Below are 22,636 nucleotides of genomic sequence, written 5' to 3'. Positions count from 1 at the left end.
CCCCTAGGAACTCAAGAAAAATTTGAAAAAATTTGAAGATATGGGGAATGATGTGTTCAATGTGATGGCAACAAAAAACAATGGGGTACCGGGGTGAATGAGAGAGATATTTCAACCCGCCGTACCCATTTGATCCCATGCTTTCTCGAGGTTCGTCACGCGAAATAGAGGATTTTCCGCATTTATTTTCTCGATGTCTAGTTCCGGTTGCGGGTTTGAAATTTCATCGGATGGATGAATACATATTTCTCCAATGATGGAGGGAAAGAAAACATTTTTTTTGAATCTTTTTTCAAATTCACTTGGCACCCTTAAATTCTCTTTGATTTCCAACACAATTGTAAATGTCATGATTTTCTCCTCCTAAATCGAATTGCGTGTCACACTTCTGATAATTGCTACCAAACTATCAATGAAATTCAGCTATTTTTCAACAGTACAAGACCCCGACCTGATTCCTTCCAAATACTGATAAAGGCCTCCCGCAGGTGAGATCTATGCTGTAGAATCCATTGTTTCCGAGATTCCGCAGAGTCTCGTTGTCCACAGAAGGGAGCTCGTTTCGTCACCGTGCAAGATTACCAAGGAAGATCGTTAAGGCTATATATTATCGAGGCGATAGGGGGAGAATAGGCTATAACCTCACCACCGTTCCTCTGCATGATATCAAACTACCCTCTCCGGCCCCTTCCCTCCCCCACCCCCGCCCGTTGTCACGGTGCGTTCCATAATCTGCCACGTATACTCATGGGTATCACGGGTATATTATATCCTTCCGGAAAGGCAGCAGTGCATTGAGGTACACAATACACTCCAGCGAAAAGCGGATGAATTGTTCTGACAAATTATCCCGTTGTCCCTCATTCACTTGTTTCTCATGAACAAGATCAAGATGTCTTTGTCGTTGTGGGATTTGGGGGATGTGGCAATATTGTCTGACCATTTTCCCCGGGGTTGCCTATCAACCACGTAAATGTGAGCTTCATACGTCAGTGAGAGAAAGCAGAAGCTAAGGAAATAAATTGATGACCGCTGGCGTTGCCACGAGGGATTCTGCTGTTTTCTTTTCTTATCTCTGGGGATTCTGTCACGTCTTACAAATTGATCATTTAACGGTGCCGAATTCACTTCGTCATTTTTCTCCTCGGGATTGTTTGGCCCTTTTGGGGATCTCTCCCACTCGTGGATTGAAGCTTTGTGGAAGTCTTCGATTATCTCGGTTTGGGGGGATCCACTGAATGATTGAGATTGAGTATTTTCGAGCCATTAATTTGAGCCTAATGGGTTATAATCGACACGGGTTTTGTTTGGAAATACAATGAGAAAAAAATTACTTTTTCCTAGGAATAATTTTCCTGGGAGATGAATTTATTCTTTTAGGGCGTATTTCGGGATGATTATACTACATATTTAATTATTCATTTATGAACAACCAAAGTTGGAAAAAATAATTCTGTGCGAAATGTAATTTAAATGACGATCAATATTCTTTTTTTTTCAAATTTTTGTCACGCAATTCAATTCACAAATATGATGATTGAAAATGATTGAATCTTTAGTGTGGTCTGTTCTAAACTGTGAAATTACGGACATTTGTTTGTCTAAAACAAATATACACTGTTAGAAAAAAAATGAAATTTCATGGACAGTTGACTACTAATTTTCAGGACAGTGACACTGAATGCAATTTAGGGGGAAAAAATCATGAAATTTCAGGTTTTACTGGAAATTCAGTAAAATTCCAGAATTTTAAGCAGCATACAGACGAGAGTTCCTTAATTTATTTGAATTTCCAATCTAATATAAATATTCAGTGCCAAAATACATTAAATTTTCATGATTTTTTTCCCCCTTAAATCGCATTCAGTGTCACTGTCCTGAAAATTCCAGAATATATTGACCGGAATTTTCTGATTATGTATTTATTTTCAGGGAAAAATGAAACTGTAATTTAGTCCCCGGTAGCTCAGTTGGAACAGAATCCGGCGCGTAACTGAAACTGTAATTTACAGTTCTCTTCGATTTTTTCACGAAATTTTGAATTTTCAATGACGAAATTACTTGAAATTTCAGTGGTAATTAAATTCGATAAAAATTTCCAAAAAGTACCGGAAATTTCAGACGAAAATGTTTAACAGAGTGCTTGGCAGAATTATATTTTTTCTCAGTGCAGTGCATATTGTCAATGAAAAAAAAGCAGTGGATATTGACAATGAATGGAAGAATTTCAAACGAAGTATTTCACTCGATTCAAATTCGTCATTTTTCATTTCTGACGAGTCCTCGCAAATTGAGAATTGCGGATTACTTCTGCGTCAGCATGACGCACAACTGAGCTACAGGTAAATCCAATATTCCTTGGTGCGCACCTGGTTCTGTTGAGTACTTGACGAGAAGTTTATCGCATTATTAAGTCTTGCGGACATGGCTGGTTGTCAATTGCTAACACGGTGACAAACTCGGTTTAACTTTTCGCAGAGTGTCGCGCCGATAATCGACGATGAGGGACAACATCCTACGACGGGTAAAGGCGGATGAAAACCAACGGTGGTGGGAAGTTAACTTGTACCTCGCTTAGCTTATTCCGTAATTCCATCGATTTGCGATCAACTCGGGCGTGGACACTGTCACTACGAATTAATAATTTCTGACGTCAACTGAAATGCACTTCGTGTCCATTTCTGACACTTCTGGGTTGAGATTAATCTGCTTCGAAGATGAACCTAACTTGAAATCAGATTGTTTCATTTTCTCCGCACGGAGGAAAGAGTTGGGAAAATGATCAAGCAAATCAAGTAATCGTGGAGCGAAATTCAGTTCTAGGTCTTCTTGACTCTACATCGAGAAAAAAATGCGAGACAAATGGTGAATTTTTGGTGGAATTTTACTCAACTCCAGAGTAATTTATCCTGCAATTATAAAATTTATCCGGAATTCCATAAAAAAATACGCCAGCTACACTGTTGAAAAAATTTTGCTGAATTTTCCGGAAAAAGTGGAATGGAATTTCAATTTTCTCTGAAAATTCAAGCAAAGGCCCATTTTTTGCGGCATCAAGACAAATATTCCATGATCTGCATGAATTTTCAAGTGAACACGAATATTCACTGCCAAATTTCCTTGAATTTTCAGGGAATTCCTTTGAATTTCTTGAAATTCCAGGAAATTTAGAAGGAATTCCCTAGAAAATCACAGGAAACTTCCATTGATTTTCTGTTCAAATGATCGAGAAATCAATAAAATATTTGATTTTTCAGTCAAATTATTCTGTGAAAATTCCGGAAAATTCAGGGAAAAATTGAAAATTCATGGCATTTTGTTTCTGAATATTCATGTTCCACTGAAAACTCATGAATATCCGTGAATTCTCGTTAAAACTTGAAATTTCATAACCATTTTTGCTGTAAATTCGATTCAATGTCTCTCTCATGAGATTTACTGTAATATCTTTCATGAAATTTCAAAAAATTTCTAACAGTGATGATTCATGATCAAATCTTCATATTTAGAATATTTTATTTTTCGGCTTTCCTAGAATTTTTTTTTAATCGTTATTTTACATCGCTTCGACCCGGTTAGAATATACTGCGATAATGATCAAGATTTTAAATGGTTAGATCGCACCATTCTACCCGGCCGGGATTTGAACTCGGAACCTTTCTTTCCTAGAATTGAGAGAAAATGCCTTCGTTGAAAGTAGCTCTACCCCTCCGGCTGAACGCGTTGAGTGCTTTTGAAAAAAAAAAGATTCTAAAAATGATTTTTTTAATGTCTAAATTGTTAAAATAATTTATAAAGGACATAAGCATAAGAATTATTTCATTACTAATTGCTTTCAATAAAAGTATGAATAAATAGATTTTCAATTGACTAGCTTGGAAAAATTAGTGGCAACACTGTAGAATAACATGACGGCGAGAGAGGTGAGGAGAGGTCCCGCCAAGTGACAGCTGACCGAGCCGTCGTTGCCACGTCTACTCCTGTTCATAGTCTCCCGTGATTCTGGTTGGAAATAGTTAATAATAAAAAAAAACTAAACGATAAATCGTTATCTAACAGGTGCCAATATTTTTTATAATTTTTTTCTCGTTTTTAGGAAAAAAAATTGGATTTTAATCTTTGTTTTAACCGGAGCTGTGTCAAATTTAGCGTTTTTCACATAAGACCCTGCGTTAAATAATGAATTTTCAACATTTTCATTTATAATAACTTGAACGACAATTAAATGTGGACAAAAATTACGATTCCGAATTACACAGAGTTTTTGGCGATTTGTTGTAGTTTTTAAAAATCTTTGAATTGAAATATAACCTCCTAAGGGTAGAACTACTTTAAATTTTTAAAAACGTTGAGATTTTTTTGTGTTCCATGTTGTTCGCATCATTGGCGGAAAAAAATTATTTACAACTAATTGTTCAATTTCAGTTTCAATTTCAATTGTTCAACTAGTCGCTGAAATTCAATAACTGGTTGGTATTTAATTTTTTCAACAACAAGTTGGTGAATTTCATATAATAATTTTTTCCGTGTAGTTTTTCCGCCTCAAGTACCTCACTAGCAAGTCCATTACACGAGTATTTCAATAAAGGCAACAGCCCTCCATCATCAGAACGAGTCGCAACCTATTTCCATTGTGCGGCACGAAATTAAATACGATTTCCCACTCATATCGTCTGTTACAGACATCTCTCACGCTACTTACAACTTGACATACGTCAAAAACCCATTTTCGGAAAAAAAATCCAGCTTGCCGCTGTCGTTCCACTTCACCGCTGATGCTGTGAAAGGGAAAAATGAAGAACTTCGAGCAATTGAAATCGTCGTGAGTGATAGTTCCTGTTGTATGTACGGACGTGGCGTTCGAGAAGATAATTGCATACACCAGAGTGGATTGTGCTATTGCTGTGTAACGATCGTCAATACTTCCAATATTTGCTAAATCCTCGAGGGTTTTTTTGCAGCGCTTGCATTTTCTCTTCTTCTATTTATTCGGGGTATGTTCAGGGTAGAATAATGATTGATATGTTTATGTTTTGTAATGGGTTTTTTTCCTTTCTATGGAACTATTTATTTCTGCAAGTAAAAATAAAAATCTTACTGAGTTGAGAATTATATCATGTAGTGTTGGAAGAAAATTGAAATTTCATGGATAGTTTAGTTGTAATTTTGAGGAGGGCAAAATTGAATTCGTTTTATGAGGGAGAACAAAAATGAGATCTTCTATTCATGTTTATGCTATAATTAAACTGAAATTTATAGTTTTCATGGATTTTTTCCAAATCAAATTATTAATTTTTAATAACGAAGTTCCTTGGATTTTCAGTGAAACTGTCAGTAGCTATACATTTCGAACAAGAAAGAAATAGACAATTTGGATGAGATTCTTAGGTGAGCAACATCGAATTCAATAAAGCAAAAGAAACAGAAATTATAAAATTTCTAATTTCACGCAAAATTGAATGAAATTACAAAGTTTTCAACAAGAGGACGTCTTTGGGCTCGTCGTCAGCGTGCTGGCCCTATAAACCAAAGCGTCCCAGTAGCGCAGGTTCGAGTCCCGGTGATGAAAGATTTTTTCATCGCCGGAAAACGAACCCAGTGCATGTGGAGTTACTTATGTGGAGTTAGATATAAGTTAGCTTAGAGGCAAGTGCGGGTAGGGAATTAGGCTGGGGTACCGCGTAGGTACTGGGACGGGTAGGTAAAAGACCACAACGGTCATACCATCTGGCACCACCCAATTTTTTACAAAGTTTTAAACAGTAAGACAACTAGAAGTCTCCAATTTGCCTGAATTTCCAATAAAAACATGAAAATTTAGTACCAAATTCCGCAGAACTTTCAGTTAATCGAAAATGCATCAATATGTTTACCGAAATTTTCATTTCTATTCATTTTCAGGGAATAATTGAACGGAAATTCACGCTTTTCATTGATTTATTAAAATAAAAATGTGACTTTTCAATAAAGAAATTTCTTGAAATTTGAATGAAACTGTCAGTTGATATAAATTTTTAAAAAGTGTACTAGAAATTTCAGTTAACAATTTTCAATAGTGCGGGAATGAGTCAAAAATGTACACTGTTAGATAAAAATTTCAATTATACTGAATGTTCACTTAATCGAAAAGAATATATTTACCTAGATTTTTTGGAATTAAACTGAAATTCATAGTTTTCATTGACTTTTTAATAAAATTTTGAATTTTCAACGAAAAATTTCTCTGAAATTTCAGTGAATCATAACGGAATTCGGTTTGAAGGAAAAAAAAAACTATGAACTTTTCAATTTCACTGGAAATTCAATGGAGTTTCAAATTCCTAAGCAACGACAAGACGCTAATTCCCCAAATTCCTTGAATTTTCCTTTGAATTTCAGTGAAACCGTTACTCGATGAAAACTTCTAAGAACAATAACATAAATTTTTGCCAAAAAAATTGGAAAATCTATTTTTCAAAAATTTCTCTTGCATTATCGTTACTTTCAAATTACTGTTACCCTTAGTGTTCAAATTACCCTTAATGTTCAATTGGAAACTGATGAATATATTTACCTGATTTGTATCAATTTTCTTGGAATAATTGAACTGAAATTCACAATGGTTATTAATATTCTCGTCAAATTCTAAAATTCTAATGACGAAATTCCTTAAAATTTCAGTGAAACTGTCACTTAATAAAAATTTCCCAGAAGTATTACACAAATCTCAGCCAAAAAAATTAAACAATCGATTTAAAAATATTACTTGTGCATTATCATTGTTTTCGAATCAGTGCTATTTACTTTATCACCCTTCCCCCACCCAGATGAGAAAATCGAAATCAGATTACAGGACTATAAGGACAACATTGGGAAACGATATAAAAGAGTGGGACGAAGAGCAAAAAAAAGAAAAGCGATCGAGTATCGAGTAGGTTGAATTGGGCATCCAGTTCACTTGATTTCATTGCTATCGACATTATTTTTTCCCTCGGCACGTAATCCATTGTTTCCTGGTACCAAGAAGGTTGGAATCCGCGCAATGGAAGTAAACATTTTCTCCCATCACCAGTTTATTCAATTGTCCTTGTTTCTGCTGTTCCAGTCATGAATTACATTTTTCTAACACTGTTTCAAACAATATTTCACGCGTCTCCAGGGAATGAAATGAGGACAAACGAGGTGGAAAAAAGGTTGGAAATATCCAACGGAAGAAATAAAATAATTGCAGAAGTGTTGCATCAGATGATAATGGAAGATTCCAGGGGAAAAATGGTTGCCAGCGAATGCAATAAATCATGGGTGTGTTCCTGCGTATGTCGGTTCATTCGATATATCATTTTTTGCACTTTTCAATATTTATATTTTTCCGATTCACACAAGCGCGAGTCGATGGTATTGACGTTATGAGGTTAACACCGGGAAAACGCTATCGGGTTGCAGCTGCTCGATTGCCAGTGGAAAAAAGAATCGTTTAAAATTCATCGGATAAAAATCCTCCCTTGAATTTCAATGATCCAACTGCATAATTTTTCATCACTCGGGATGAATTGGGAATAAATTGTTTCGGGACGGAGGAGGGAGTAAACTGGGAACAGTGAATGTCATCACATCAGTAATTGAACCATCAATGTGCTGGAAATTTGAACGAAAATTATTGATTTTTTTCATGCAAAGGAAAGTTTTTATTTTTCAGAATGAAGTTATTGAATTTGAAAATCCTGATGGAGTCATGAAAAATGAGTCATTAAAAATCATGGAATTCCGAATTTCACTGAGAATTCTTCCCATTCAAATTTCAGATAGAATTCCACTATTCGCCGGTTATTTTATATAGTCAACACGGTATTCAACTGATTATTTTTGGTAATCGGATCCGGTCTTCCATGGGCCAGTCAGAGTTCAGTATTCAATAACATGAAGTACTTCTCAATTAAAATTACAGCGGTTATTTCCCCCTAGCTTTTGATAATTTCCCTGTCTTGTAGTATTACATACGAAAATTCAAGGGAATTCCAAAACGTGAAGAATCAGTACCCAACTATGCAGGATTTTCAATTCAGTCGCGAAGTGGTAAAACGGATTAAGTCAGTTTTGACTATTGGCCAGTTTTTAATAAATATGTCGGAATCTAAGGGAGATGGCAAAATTTTTGTTATAACCTTTTTTATAGAGCTGATTGAATCCTACAATAAATGTAATTACGAAAATTTCGCTATCTCCCTTAGATTTAGAAACATTCCTCGAAAACTCAACTGGGAGATGAGTCGACTTAAACCATTTTACCACTTTGCTACTGAATTATACTGTTAAAAATTGTCATCTGAATTTGCCGTACTAAATTCCGGAAATTTTTATCGGGTTCAAGTTCAGTGAAATTCCAGGAAATCTTGTCATTAAAAAATCACATATTCCATTGATTTTTTGTTTAAATGATCTAAAAATCAATAAAATACTTGATTTCTCAGTTCAATTTTTCTATGAGAATTCAGCAAAATCAGGAAAATTCAGCGAAAAATTAAAAATTCAATCAAGTTGTGAAATTTCCATCTCATTTCCACTTAAAACTCATGAATTTCCTTAAATTCTGCCTAAAACTAGAAATTTCATAACCGTTTTCCCCTACATCCGATTCAATATCACTCTCATGAGATTTACTATAATATCTTCCATGAAATTTCAAAAAATTTCCAACAGTGTACCTGATTCAAATATATTTTATACTCAATTCACGTATATTTTCTTCCGTCTTGAACCCACAGTAAACAAATTTAAAAACTCGACTAATCACCAATTGAAACCCAAGAATGTCCTCAATCCCAAATACGACATATAATGAAAAAGTGTAATATATCCCCAGAGAGACACATTACGGAGAAATAAAAATGATCTCGACACCAGTCGGAAGTAAAGAGAAAAATCGTTACATCAGCCTTCTTTTTTCTCCTTTTGTTCCTCTTTCACATCCACCCGGAAACAAGCGTCTGGCTGAATCGTGGGCAGGTATATCTTACCCACAGTGAATGCATGAGTTTGTACGAGAGGCTGGTTCATCCCCGGGGAGTCACTACGTTTTCCCAATGCCCGCAGAATCTGGTATAAAGCCTCTCTCCCTGGGCTGTTTTCGCAAAATTGGGGGAACGGTATTTTATACTCGATCGTTATCCCAAAAACTTGGGGAGTGCGGAACGTACGGAATTCGGTCGTTAACTTGTGACGGTCCAACACCCTCGTACAATCGGAAACTCCCAGTGATTTTTCCTCGTATATCCCCTGTCGATACCTCCGCAGCTCCAGCGAGTTTTTTTTATCTCTCAACTATTCGACAGGGCGAAATTTTTCAACTAAAATCTCATTAATTTCCCCTCATCTCTGTCTCCCTTAATCACGATATAAATTTGTAGTGATTAAGGGAGAGAAAGAGACGCCCAAGGGATGAAATAAAGGATATTCTTCAGGGATTTAAGTATTACTCGGGGAAAAAAAGTCAAATGAAAGGGAGAAACAAGAAGAAAACAAAAGGGAGTGAATAATGAAAGCAGTTGGGTGTGAAAAATACTTAAGAAAAGATTTTAATCTCAAGAAAGTTTTGTCCATGCCAAAGAGGAATTTTATCAACGCCATTATCCCCATCTCCACTTGGTTTTCTACCACTCCAACTGCAAAAGCTGACGCTACACTTCTACCAACTCCCCCTCCCCCTAATTGTCAAGACTGTATCAACTATTCCTTCAGTAATTTTGTCTTTAACTTCAAATCGACTCCAACTCGATTCTGTTATTCTTCCTTAATCGCTATTTAATTATTTCACTCCGAAGGGAGCAATAAAGACACGCGGAGAAATAAAGTTTGAATTACCCGGTTCATGGTGCAAATCTACTTGATTGAACAGCGTATGTTGCACCCGAAGATGCAATTTCGTCTACAATTATTGAGTTTAGGAATTGTTGGGAGGAGCCCCATATGTGTCGTGACTGTAAACGACTGGTGCGTTTGATACCGCTCTTGCCACCTCTCGGCGGTGAGGCTCGCATCACTGGAGAACTCCGTTGAGTGCGGATTAGGCTATAAACCGCTACCGACAAACCGCACGACACTACACTACCGGTTTCTCACGGATTTGTTTAATGGAAGGGCTCGGGCTCTAATTCGCAAGGTTATTTTCAATGAAATTCAGGGAGAGCCTCATTCGATTTTATTAGGGGTTCTCTTGTAATTGCGTTACGAGTTATTTATCGAAATGGAGAGGATTTAATCCTATCTGACAATTCGTTTATGGAGTTTGTTATTTATCTTCGTGAATGAATCATGGAATCGATTTTTGGGAAAATTTTGAATATGAATAACTTTGTTACGATGTCGAACAGATGATTCTTATGGCGAACAATTGATTGTTTATGAATTGTGCCTTTTAGAAAATGCTCGAAATTTTCAAAAATTGCAGTTTTGGGATTATTTTATCAATCTTTTGCCAAAAGTAAATTTTCTATTTTTTTTACATTTTAAAAATGTTTTCTAACGGTTCAATATCGAGAATCAAATTCAGGAGTGTAATGTTTGAATGATAAAATCATTTTTAAATGTCCGGAAACTTGGCGTCAAATGAGACTCAAATGAAGGCTGTGATGTTCTGCTACAAAAGTCAAAAAGCATTTCACTGGAGAAAAAATAGGCAACGCACTTGGATATCCTTGAAGAAAAATTTCAAGTTGACTTCCGAATGTTTTAACTTGAGACATTCAAAGGTGTCACCTAGAATCTATGCAAGTCTCAACTTGAGACACTGAAAGTCGCAAATTAAGACCTTCTAAAGTCTCCACTTCAGAGACTGATAGTCCCAAATTAAGACCTTCTAAAATCTCCACTTCAGGCATTGACAGTCTCAAATTAAGACCTTCTAAAGTCTCAAAAATAAAGATTTTCAGGAGGCTTAAATTGAGATCCCCAAGTTTCAAATTGAGACATTCGAAACTCTCAACTTGAGGATTTCAAGCTTGAAATCAAGACTTTTGAAAATGTTATTTTAAAACCTTTGAAATCTTAAAACAAGGTATTATGATTTCGGGTGAAATGCAACATCGTGATACGCAGTTTATACTGTCCACCTGACTGTTGACATTAGTAAGATGGCTAGATCACACGCCTGACCATAAATATTTTGTACTACTTGATGCTAGAGTCCTAGACCTCGTGATGTGGAACGCTATATAAATTCCCGTTTTTAGTGATTTCATGATCAGTGTGACACGTGTGAAGAATAAATCGATTGTAACGAAAGACAGTTTTCGCAATAGAAAAACATGAACACTCTTAGGAAATAATAAATATGAAAGAAAGGGAACATTTTTTAACGATTCTCGGAAAATGATTCAATCTTTTTCGAACATCATCTATTCTCAGAAACTTTGAGCACTGTTAAAAAAAGTTGGGTAATACTATAGTTATATTTACTCATAATTTCAACAATTTTCAAATTTTTAAATTATTTTTTTTCCCAATTTAAAGTCTAGAATTTACAACCATTACGTAGAGTCTCACGAATTTTGTGGAATTCTACACTAGTAATGTCTCCGTCGTGAATCCTGGCTTATCTTAAAAGTCAGTGAGCTTTGATATTAGCTCACTACTCAGTAAAAAACTTTTTTTTCCAAATGTATACCTTTATCTGAGAATTCTAAATTGAATTCAGTAGCGAAGTGGTAAAACGGTTTAAGTCGACTTATCTCCCAATTGAGTTTTTGAGAAATATTTCCGAATCTACCGAAGATAGCGAAATTTTCGTAATTACATTAGTTGTAGCCCTCAATCGGCCCTACAAAAAAGGTTATAACAAAAATTTTGCTATCTTCCTTAGATTCCGAGATATTCATTGAAAATTTGCCAATAGTCAAAATTGACTTGTACCGTTTTACCACTTCGCTACTGAATTAATGCCTTTATTGCCTTTAGAAGCTAAGGCGAAGTATTGGAAACCATCCCGTGCATCTATATGATCAGCTACCTGAAAAGGTAGATGACCCAGAGAGGTAGGAATTTAAATTCAGCAGCGAAGTGGTAAAATGGTTCAAGTCGACTCATCTCCCAGTTGAGTTTTTGAGGAACATTTCCGAATCTAAGGGAGATAGCAAAATTTTCGTAATTACATTTGTTGTAGATCTCAATGGGGTCTATAAAAAAGGTTATAATAAAAATTTTGCTAATTCCCTTAGATTCCGAGATATTCATTGAAAACTGGCCAATAGTAAAAATTGACTTATACCGTTTTACCACTTCGGTACTGCATTGTGTGACCTAGCTTACAGATTACGGATAATTGTCGTGAACGACCTTTAATTTGATTTTTCCCATTAATAACTCCTAAAAATGCATTGAATCAGTTTATAAAATCAAAAATCTAAGGTGAGCAGGGTTTTCTATATCTCAAAATTTGGCTGAATTTTCCAGTCAAAGACTTGAATTTGGTTTAAGAGGAAAAAGTGAATGGAATTTCAAGTTTCTACGAAAATTCAAGTGAAGTCTCAATTTTTTACCGGCTAGAAGACGGAAATTCCACAACTTACATGCATTTTCAAGTGAAAATGAATATTCACTACCAAACTCCCTCGAATTTTCACGAAATTCCTCTAAAATTCTTAGAACTTAACGGAACTTTTTGAAGGAATTCTCTGAAAATTCAGAGGAATCTGGAATTCAAGAAGATATTTCTCAGAATTTTCCTGATTTTTTATTACTTTTCTTGGAATAACTATATTGAAATGTACAGATCTCAAAGATTTTTCCATGAAATTAAGAATTTCCAATTACAAAATTCCGTGAAATGTCCAAGAACTTACCGGAAATTTCAGCACAAAATTGTTAACAGTGAAGTATACAAACTGATTGGAAAAGGAGTGAAAAATTCCATAATGACATCACTAACCATTAATCCAGGTGCCGTTAAAGGGTTTAGTGGACAACGAGCCCCACAGCCAGTCATCCAGAGTAATGCTGGATGTGGTAGTTGTCCGTGAGCTTGGTGAATTTGGACTGGCGGTGAGTAGAATTATCGCTGTGATCAGCAGTGCAAGCACTACGATTGCTATCAGTCCGCCAACCAGCAGTCGACGCCAATTTCTACGGTTGTTTTTCGTCATCAATTCCTGCAACAGAGAAACAAGAAAAAAATGATGCTTCATTCAAGTTGAATTTCCAGTTGCTTCTTCCCTTTGAAGAAGATTGGGGAAATTGATGGACTTTGAGGATAAATACGATACAATTTTTCCTCTCTCAGTCACGGAATTTTCTCCATTGTGTACCGAAGGGAGTGAGAATAAACGCTTGTGGTAGAGGTAGGGCATTCATCCATACCGGAAGCACGAAAATTTTATGTGCTCGTCAATATTTACCCGAGAGATGATTTTCTTTGAAGGCAAATTGAACGACGAGATGGAATGGGAATTTCAACTACGATATGATGTGAGAAAAAACGGCGCTCTGCCGCTGGCAAGCCAAATCCCTTCGTAATCGATTAACTCTCATCTCAAGCAGAATCAGGTTTTAAATTATATACCTGGTTAAATTTATTCAAATATATGCCCGTAGATTTACCGCTATCCCTGTCTATTATGCATATCCAGGAGCAGTTTTTTCCCAAACGTTTTATGTATTTTTGCATCCAATGCTGATGAGAATCTTCATGGGAAGATGAGAAGAATGTCAAGTCAATTTTTCGGGCGACTGCTTTGTTTCAGTTTACATGATGGAAGGAAATGTATATAAATACGGATTATTGTGACTGTTCTCGTTCCGAACTGTTTGAGAAAAGATGACAACATTTTTAAAGGGAGACTACTATGAGTTTTAAAAGTTGTGGTATATTGGAGTGAGATTTCCCATGCGTTGAAGATCGATTACATATGTCTAAAAACGAATAATTAGTGCAAAAAAATAATTGGTTATTGTTCGTTTGCATTGTTAAAAAGTTGCGTCTGAATTTGCCGTGCCAAATTCCGGAAATTTTTATCATGTTCAAGTTCTAGTGAAATTTCAGAAAATCTTGTCATTGAAAAATGAAATACTCCATTGATTCTCTGTTCAAACGATCAGGAAATCAATAAAATAATTGATTTATCAGTTCAATTGTTCTGTGAAAATTCATAAAATCAAGAAAATTCAAGGAAAAATTATGTCATTTTGATTTTGAATATTCATGTTCTCCTGAAAACTCAATCAAATTGTGAAATTTCCATCTCACTCCCCCTAAAAATTCATGAATTTCCGTGAATTCTACTTAAAACTTGAAATTTCATAACCATTTTTCCCTAAATCCCATTCAATGTCACTCTCATGAAATTTACTACAAATGTTAAAATTAAAATGTTAAAAATAGTCCAGGGCCTCCAATTTTTGAGCTACAGAGGTTTTTTTTTCAATTTTTGAAAAAATGTGAACAGTAACAATTACGAATTAGTCTTTTAAAATTCGACTCCTACACTCATTCTTTCAGAAGAATTCTTCGCGCCATTTTACATAAATGGTGCAAATTTTTATTAAAATAATAACGAAATTACCTATGTAGGAATTGAATTTCAAGAAACCAATTAGTAATAGTCACTTGTGGTAATTTAAATTTAAATTATCAACAGAAACGTAAAAAGGAATCTATCTGTCCGATATTTTGATTCTCACAAATGAGAATAATATTATTGAGTGTCACATAATTCACGGTAATTATGCTTAATTTTATTTCAATGTTACGGTCGGTCATTTTTTTATAACGTCTGAATTTTGAACGGAGTGAAAGAGGTAAGAAAACCCAACATTTAAAAATTAGAAAGAAAATTTATTACACACTGCACATATTTGCCAAAAATAAAAAAAAAAACTTCTGTAGCTCAAATATTGGAGGCCATGGACTATTTTTAACATTTTAACAATTCGTTTTTCCGCCCTAATTATTCGTTTCTAGACATATATAATCGATCTTTAATGTATGAGAAATCTCATTCCAACAGCCTGCGACTTTAAAAACTCATAGCAGTCTTCCCTTAAGAAAATAGGGGAGGATAGGGTAAAATAGACCGGGAGGACAAAACGGACCACCGACAGAAAATGGTAATTTTTGTTTTTTTTTTCTTTCTTTCAAATCAGGAACACTGAATGTGTTGAATTAAAAGTGAGTTTCTTGGATCGTAACCGTCACAGGGGTTTTATACGGAACTAGTGTCGTTGAACCGCAATTTGATCAGATTTTCTAATCGGCTCAAACCACAAATGACTTCGAATTTTCTCCATTCGAAAGAAAAAACAAAAATTATCAATTTTCTGTTAGTGGTCCGTTTTGCCCGAGAGGTCAGTTTTGTCCTACGGTCCGTTTTACTCTACTAATCCCCTAATCATTTTCCATGTTCTGAGGCAAAAACAATAATTTTTTAACCCAGGAAAATCCGAATGCATTATAAACACGTCATATAAAGATAAAACGACATTAATTTCTTGCGAGAACAATTTTTACCCCAGAAAATGATCATGTCTTGGTGGACACTTCCTTCATTATTTACAACTAAATTGATTCAACACTTTTCAGCAGAACTAATTTTTTCTCTCCGTGTATAAGCTTTTAATTCCTCTTTGTCTAAGGTACCATAAAAAATCCTATAATATTAGAGGCAAGCGATAAAACGCAAAAAACAGCCTCTGTGGTTCTTAAATATATTTATAAATTATCCCTATCGAAATTAAATTGGATCCAACGGTTGAGCGGGACTTTTATTGGCGGAGGGTTTGCTAAAAGCCACGTGAGAGTATCGAGAACCACCGAGGTAATTTCATTTTTACCAATAACGGAAACGATCCTCCGGGAATCAGGGGAGACCCGTGTGAGAGAGATCCAGGCGGGAGATATCGTTTTTTCACGTGTAAGTATCGCACTGCACGCGAATTCTATACTCACTCTAGATTTTATATCTTCTCGTATAACTCGGTTTTATCGGTTGATCATTCTTTCCAATTCCGTCATAAAGCACCTCGTTTATCGCTTCGACGTGAATTTTTTATCTGGTTGAGGAGTAATCAGTCTACAGCTGAAGTATTTTGAATGTATTGTCTGGATGGTGCGGGAGGAGTTGAAGAAGATGAGTCAACATTTGCGTTCGGATTTCCGCACGGAGAAACAATGAAATTGAAACAATTCACATCACGTTTCGGAAAAAACTGGAATTCCACGAAATATTTCTTTTACTCGGATGTTAGACGATCGCAATGCAATGCACTGAGAAAAATTTTCTAGAAAAATTTGCTAAATTTGGTGCTAGCACCATAAACGAGTTACAACTTGCACACTTGGCAAAAATTATTGTGTAGCACTAGAAAACTCTTGTGCAGCACATTGTTAGAAAAAAATGAAATCTCATGGACAGTTGACTACTAATTTTCAGGACAGTGACACTGAAAGCGATTTAGGGGAAAAAGATAATGAAATTTCAAGTTTCATGGGTTTGTTTATTTGCTTTTCTGTGGTATGCTAAACACTCAGGGGAAATTTCATATTTTAATTGAGTGAAATATCCCATAAATGACAACTCAAAGAGAAGGAAGGGAATGACTGAAATGCTTGATAGCAATAGGATTTTTCGTTGAATGTTTTTTATGAAAAGGTATTTTGATTGTTTTCTCTAAATTTTGTAGTTTCCGAAATTTTTCAAGGAAAAACTTCACTGGGAGAACCTATTAGTTCTAGCCGAAAAATTATATGTTCCCCTGAGGAGATCGTAGATTTCTGTTGAACTTTCTATTATACTGTTGGAAAAACAATTAATTTCCTGGAGAGTTGACTACTAATTTTTAGGACACTGACACTGACTGCGATATAGGGGAAAAAAATCATGAAATTTCAGGATTGACTGAAAATTCTATAAAATTCCAGAATTTTAAGCAGCATAACAACGATAATTCCTTAATTTATTTGAATTTCCAATCTAATATGAACATTTAGAGCCGAAACATTGAATTTTCAGTGAAATCTGAAATTTCATGACTTTTTTACCCTCTAAGTCGCAGTCAGTGTCACTGTCCTGAAAATTCAAGAATATATTTATCAGAATTTTCTGGTTTTCTATTCATTTTCAGGGAAAAATGGAACTGAAATTTACAGTTCTCTTTCATTTTTCCGCGAAATCCTGAATTTTCAATGACGAAATTCCTTGAAATTTCAATGGTAATTGAATCCAATCAAAATTTCCAAAAAGTGTACCGGAAATTTCTGATTCTGCTGAAAATACAATGCAATTCCCAATTTTTGATCAGCATGCAGGAAAGCGTAAATTTCTCACAAAAGCTACTCAATTGAATTTGTAATCCAAAAATGATTATTAAGTAAGAAATCAACAATAAGAAATTAAACAATAATAAATTAAGAATTTTAATCAATTTTGTTTGAATATTTGGGCACAACTGCGGCATCACCTGAGACATAGTAAAAAAATTCACTTATATTTCAACAAATTTGCGCAATTTTCATGCAATAATTGAACTGAAATACCCAATTTCCGCTGATTCCTTAAAAATTTCCAAGAATTACAGCAGAAATTCCCTCCAAAACTCCTCAAAATTCTCTTCTGCGTTCATTTTTAAATCCATCCGGATATATAATCACGTCTCCCCCCACCATAAATCATCCATCCCCTCGCTCCCCGCAATTCGACCTCAACATAATACACCCCCAGCAATACCTCCAATTCTCAAATTGACTTCTATCATTCCCCGAATTACTCAATAATTTCCACTCCCCAAGGATCGCCTGGCCCCTCCCCCCCCGCATTCGATTTTCCCGTTCGCTGATTAAATCGTCCACCTCCGCGTCCCACCGCAAGAATTTACTCACCATGCGAAGAAAACAGCCCGCCCTCTCTGTCGCTCCCTCTTATTTCAAATACCCTAATTGTCCTCTTTTTGTGCCGGCGTCGGTGTGGAGAATCGCTAATCGGAAACCCCCTGAACAATGAGGCATTCGAGTTTGACATTCAGGTATCGTAAACCTCCTCCAATCCCCAACGGACGACTTGTCCTATGTACAAACTGACCTTTTGTATCGACCTTAAACTTTACGACTAACGTTTTCGTCGTACATTCCAGGAGGAATCGGCGACCGGATATGTGAGAAAGAGAAATTGTCAGGGAGGGAAGGGGGGGAGGGAGAGGAAAGAAAGTAGTAGGGCTGCTTCAATAAATCGCTTGGGTTGGAGAGAGAGAGGGTAAGTTGATTCCCTCGTTGGCGATTCCCTCTTGCACTCTCTGGTCCCAGAGTTTTGCTTCTTCATGGCCCAGCGCTCGTGCGGAACTGCAGAGGCACTTCCCCTCCTCCCCCCTACCCACCCCGCTCGGCACCCAGGCATCATCCCTATATGTTTTTTTTTCGCTCTTCTCGTGGGACTCGACGCCGAGCCCTGGATTATTAATTCCCCTTGGCCGTTATAAAGTCGGAAAATACGGGGGACGTGGCGTCTTTCTAGTTTCCCAAATTAAATCGGCCGCACTGGTACTCCAAGGAATTCAGGATGGAAGTTTATTTTCAATTTCACTCTCCCACTGGATGATTTGCTTCCCTCATTTTGGCGATTTTTTTTTTTGAGTGTAAAAAATTGTGTCTCCACGACGTCTTTAGTTGAGGTATATCCCTGGAGAACTGGTTTTTCTTACGATTGTTCCCATGCTTTTCATACACGGAGAGAAATTTTTGATAAAAATTATCCTACCGTTCTATAAGAGTGCATCAGGAGTCATCATTTCCTCATTTTTATCCCGAAATTCAGTAAAAATTAATATATGATGATCAAATTAATAAATTAATAAATTTTACCCTTCCAGTCCAATAATTTTTATGTAGATAACAACGAAAATTCTAGAACAGTTGGTAAATTTTACCCTATCGGTGCAGTAATTTTTACTCTACCGACACGGTAATTTTTATTTTTATCAGGATAAAATTTCTCTAACGTAGAGTAAAATTTGATGACCATATATTAATTTTTACTAAATTTCGAGATTGAAATGAGGAAACGATGACTCATGATACATTTTTATAGAAGAGTAGGATAATTGTTATAAAAAATTTCTCTCCGTGCACTCAACGACTCAAGTGGTCCATTCATACTACTTTAATGTCTCAATTCGAGACGCCACAAAAGACTTGGATTTGGAGACACATACGTCTTAAAAAAGGGGACAAAAGTGTCTTAATTCCAGACACTAGAATTTCCAGCGAGATTTTATGGTTTTGTTGGTTGGATGGAAGTCGATCGAGTGGAATCGTCTTATCCCATTGAACATGGTGATCAATGTGGAACGAATAGAATTGTTATGGACCATGATAATGAATTGAAGCAATCGCGAAATTTATTTTATTGGAAAGAGTGAGCTGAATTTTTTATTCGTTTTGCTTTGCAGGCTACTCCGGTTTCCATTTTATTTGACATTTTTAATTAAGGGAACGGCGTTTATATGGCTTGATGTATTTTCAGAGCGAGTAATGGAATATATTTGGCCGGTGGGATTTTTATTATTGATTAAAATCTGGGGAATTGACCTCATTCGTGATCAACTGACATTACGAGGGACATTCAATTATAATTTTATTCCAATATGATATTTTTGTTTATTTCTTCTTTTTTTATTATCACACAGTTGACTTATAATTTTCGGGAGGGTGCCACTTTGATTTAGGGAGGGAAATCATGACAGTTCCGATTTCCCTAAAAATTCTATGAAATCCCCAATTTTAGAGGGGCACAGAGACGAGAATTTCTTTTCTTCCTTGAATTTTCAATCGAAACATAAATCTTGAGTACGAAAATCTGCTGCATTTTTAGTTACACGTAAGTAGGTCGTTTTAATGATAATTGAATAAATTTTTATTTTTTTTATATTCAAATAATCAGTGGAAGTAAATTTTCCAAAGGATGGCAAGTGAACAAACTTTTTTTTAAAAAATCTTCTCTTTAACAACCTTCTTTTATAAATCGAACAGCAGAATGAGGCTAACTATATTATGGAAAAAATTTGAAACATTTTTGAAAAAACCATCAGAAAATTCAATTTCAGAGTAATTTACGAAAAGTTCGAAAATTTACGAAAATTATCATAAAAATCACTATTTTTGCATTTTTGTGAATTTCTTCTCCCTGAAATATTGATATTCCTCTAATACTTGAAGGAAAAAGTGTCTAGTTTTTAAAATTAATTTAATTTTGACGACGAAAATTGGAATAAAATAAAATAGGGAAGGGTAGGGACCACAGGGTTAAACGGACCACTAACAGAAAATTGATAATTTTTGTTTTTGCTTCCGAATGGAGCAAATTCGAAGTCATTTGTGGTTTGAGTGATTGGCAAATCTGATCAAATTGTGGTTCAACGACACTTGTTGTCTATAAAACCCCTGTGACGGTTGCAATCCAAGAAACTCACTTTTAATTCAACATATTCAGTGTTCCTGATTTGAAGAAAAGAAAACAAAAACAAAAATTACCGATTTTCTGTTAGTAGTCCGTTTTGCCCTAGGGGTCCGTTTTGCCCTACCCTCCCCTAATATAAATGAATTTAGCGAGGAACCGAAACGTAAATTAATAACGTAAACCGTAAATTCGAACGATTCTAATGCTTTCATTTGGGAACAAAAAATCACATTGAGGATATATTTGACAAACTCACATTGAGAATATATTTCGATGCTGTGAAACTTCATCTCAAAATGTGTAGCGTTGCTGTGGTAATTATAAAATATTTCGACACCACCGAAAAGATGATCCAACAAATTATAATCTATGCCGAGTCGCGGGGATATACACTTGATGAGCAATAGCGGATCACAACTCTTCACTAATAGAAAAATGTGATACATTTTCATAATAAATCACCTTCCCAAACACATTTTCATTTAGATGAATTTATCCCCGTGCCCTACATTCCATTATTTTTATCACTTCACGCTAGAAATAATCAACCGTTGACGAAGGAGACATACTAAAGGTGCGCGTTATTTTTTCATTACCAACTTCATGAAGTCCGTAATTCAGAGTACTTCGTTAGAGCGTGATCCCTCGTGATGCATGGAAATTTATATACCGTACTATATTACAAAGTTATTCAATCCAAATTTTCGTACCTAATATGACAAGAGTTTCAAAATTATCAGGTATTTTCCGATAGATTTGTTGCAAACAAACGAAGGAGTTAATTTTTTCAAATAAAAAAATCACGAGTGCGAAGGAGGGAAATGCCTGCGGGGAGTACCTGATTAATTTTGAAGCTCGAGTGGCACTATGAGACAAAATTAATCTGTCAGTACGTATGAAAGAATTTAATGCCTATTCAATTTAATTTTACTTCGAGGTATTTTGATTTAATTTCTTTTCTGGTATTTTTTAAAAATCGTACAAATCATAAAAAACGTACTTCTCAAAACTTTTTCGTATGTCTCGAAGGTGTGTAAAAAGTACCTAAAAAAATAGTCTGAAATTCAGACCGCAGTTGTTGCGATATATTAATTTTTCGCAACTTTCTGAATGCTAATTTTTTCCTCTAGAATAACAAAATTGTTCATTACCTGCACTCCCTCATACTCTCTGATGCACCTTCGACCAACGCTCCAAAGTTAAATGAGAAACGGCCGAGCGGGTGCAAACTCACCCCTGGTGTGAGAGTAGGTCTCCGATCCCGCACTCGAGTTTCAGGTATACATTCGTGAACGGTCAAGTGCGTCCGATTACACACTGGGTTATTCTACTTACGGCCGTTCAGGCGAATGATGCGCCAAAAAGTATGTGCAAAAGATGAAAAAACATGAGATCGCTCTTTAGCGAGAGAAAACTTTTTCCATCGAATGTTGGAGGGAATCGAGCTATTTAAACTTTGAACACTCTCTATGCTTCACCTTCGTTTATAATTCATTAGTGGCGGTGTTTGGACCGCCATTGCCAATGTTTGCTGGCGAGTTTGTGGTTTTTGTTGCAATTCCTTCAAGCCCCATCAAACTCGTGAATTATAGCATCGAGTGCTCAACGAACGTTAATACCAGTGAATATTATTTTGTTCGATTTGTGCCATTAATAACGGTTGGAAAATAGAGAATTTGCGAGACGAGCGCTAACAATGATTGATAAATAATGCATAGGAATTTCCATCAAGGGACGTGCGTGATTTATTGGATAAACATGAATGAGTATTTATTTATTAGCGGCCGAGAGTGAAATGCGGCCGACAAATTTTGTTGGCAATGCGGAGAGAGGAGTTAGATAAAAATTATTGATGAAATCTCGATAAACTTGACTGTACGTAAGGTAGGGTAGCCGGTGCCTGTACCGTCCAACTGGTAATACCCATATTTTTTGGGATTAGCTGAGGAATTTTTCTCTTTTTTTATTATGCAAATATTTGATAACAACGTAATTTCAACAAAAATTTTCAATTTTTTCCCGTGGAAACATCGTTAAAAAAATCCAAATCATTTCCTACGGAATTCTTAGAGTATTTCGACCCCAGAATTTAAGATTTTTCAAATTTTCAGTTGGCCTGTAATTGAATGGAGTGCGAAGTATATATTCGTTATACATTTCCACATCCATTGCGATTTTTTCGATGGCAGAAAAATAACTTCATCAGTTATTACCCGAGTCGAGGATTA

At 35.6% G+C, this 22,636-nt stretch overlaps 1 protein-coding gene across 3 annotated transcripts in view; it reads right to left on the bottom strand.

Moving 5' to 3' along the window:
• Positions 1-22,636, bottom strand: part of LOC107038124 (venom dipeptidyl peptidase 4) — a 567,343-nt gene that overhangs the window by 244,633 nt on the left and 300,074 nt on the right. For all 3 annotated transcript variants that reach the window (XM_029126098.1, XM_015257032.2, XM_015257031.2), the window contains one exon: positions 12,899-13,118. In XM_029126098.1, coding sequence (XP_028981931.1) covers positions 12,899-13,118 — 220 coding nt within the window. The remainder of the gene's footprint in view (positions 1-12,898; positions 13,119-22,636) is intronic.

This window comes from Diachasma alloeum, unplaced genomic scaffold, assembly GCF_001412515.2.
Source record: "Diachasma alloeum isolate Michigan unplaced genomic scaffold, Dall2.0 Dall_scaffold_00277, whole genome shotgun sequence".
Classification (NCBI taxonomy): Eukaryota; Metazoa; Arthropoda; class Insecta; order Hymenoptera; family Braconidae; genus Diachasma; species Diachasma alloeum.
The sequence above is the reverse complement of the archived record's forward strand: the minus strand, read 5'-3'. Positions and strand labels throughout refer to the sequence as shown.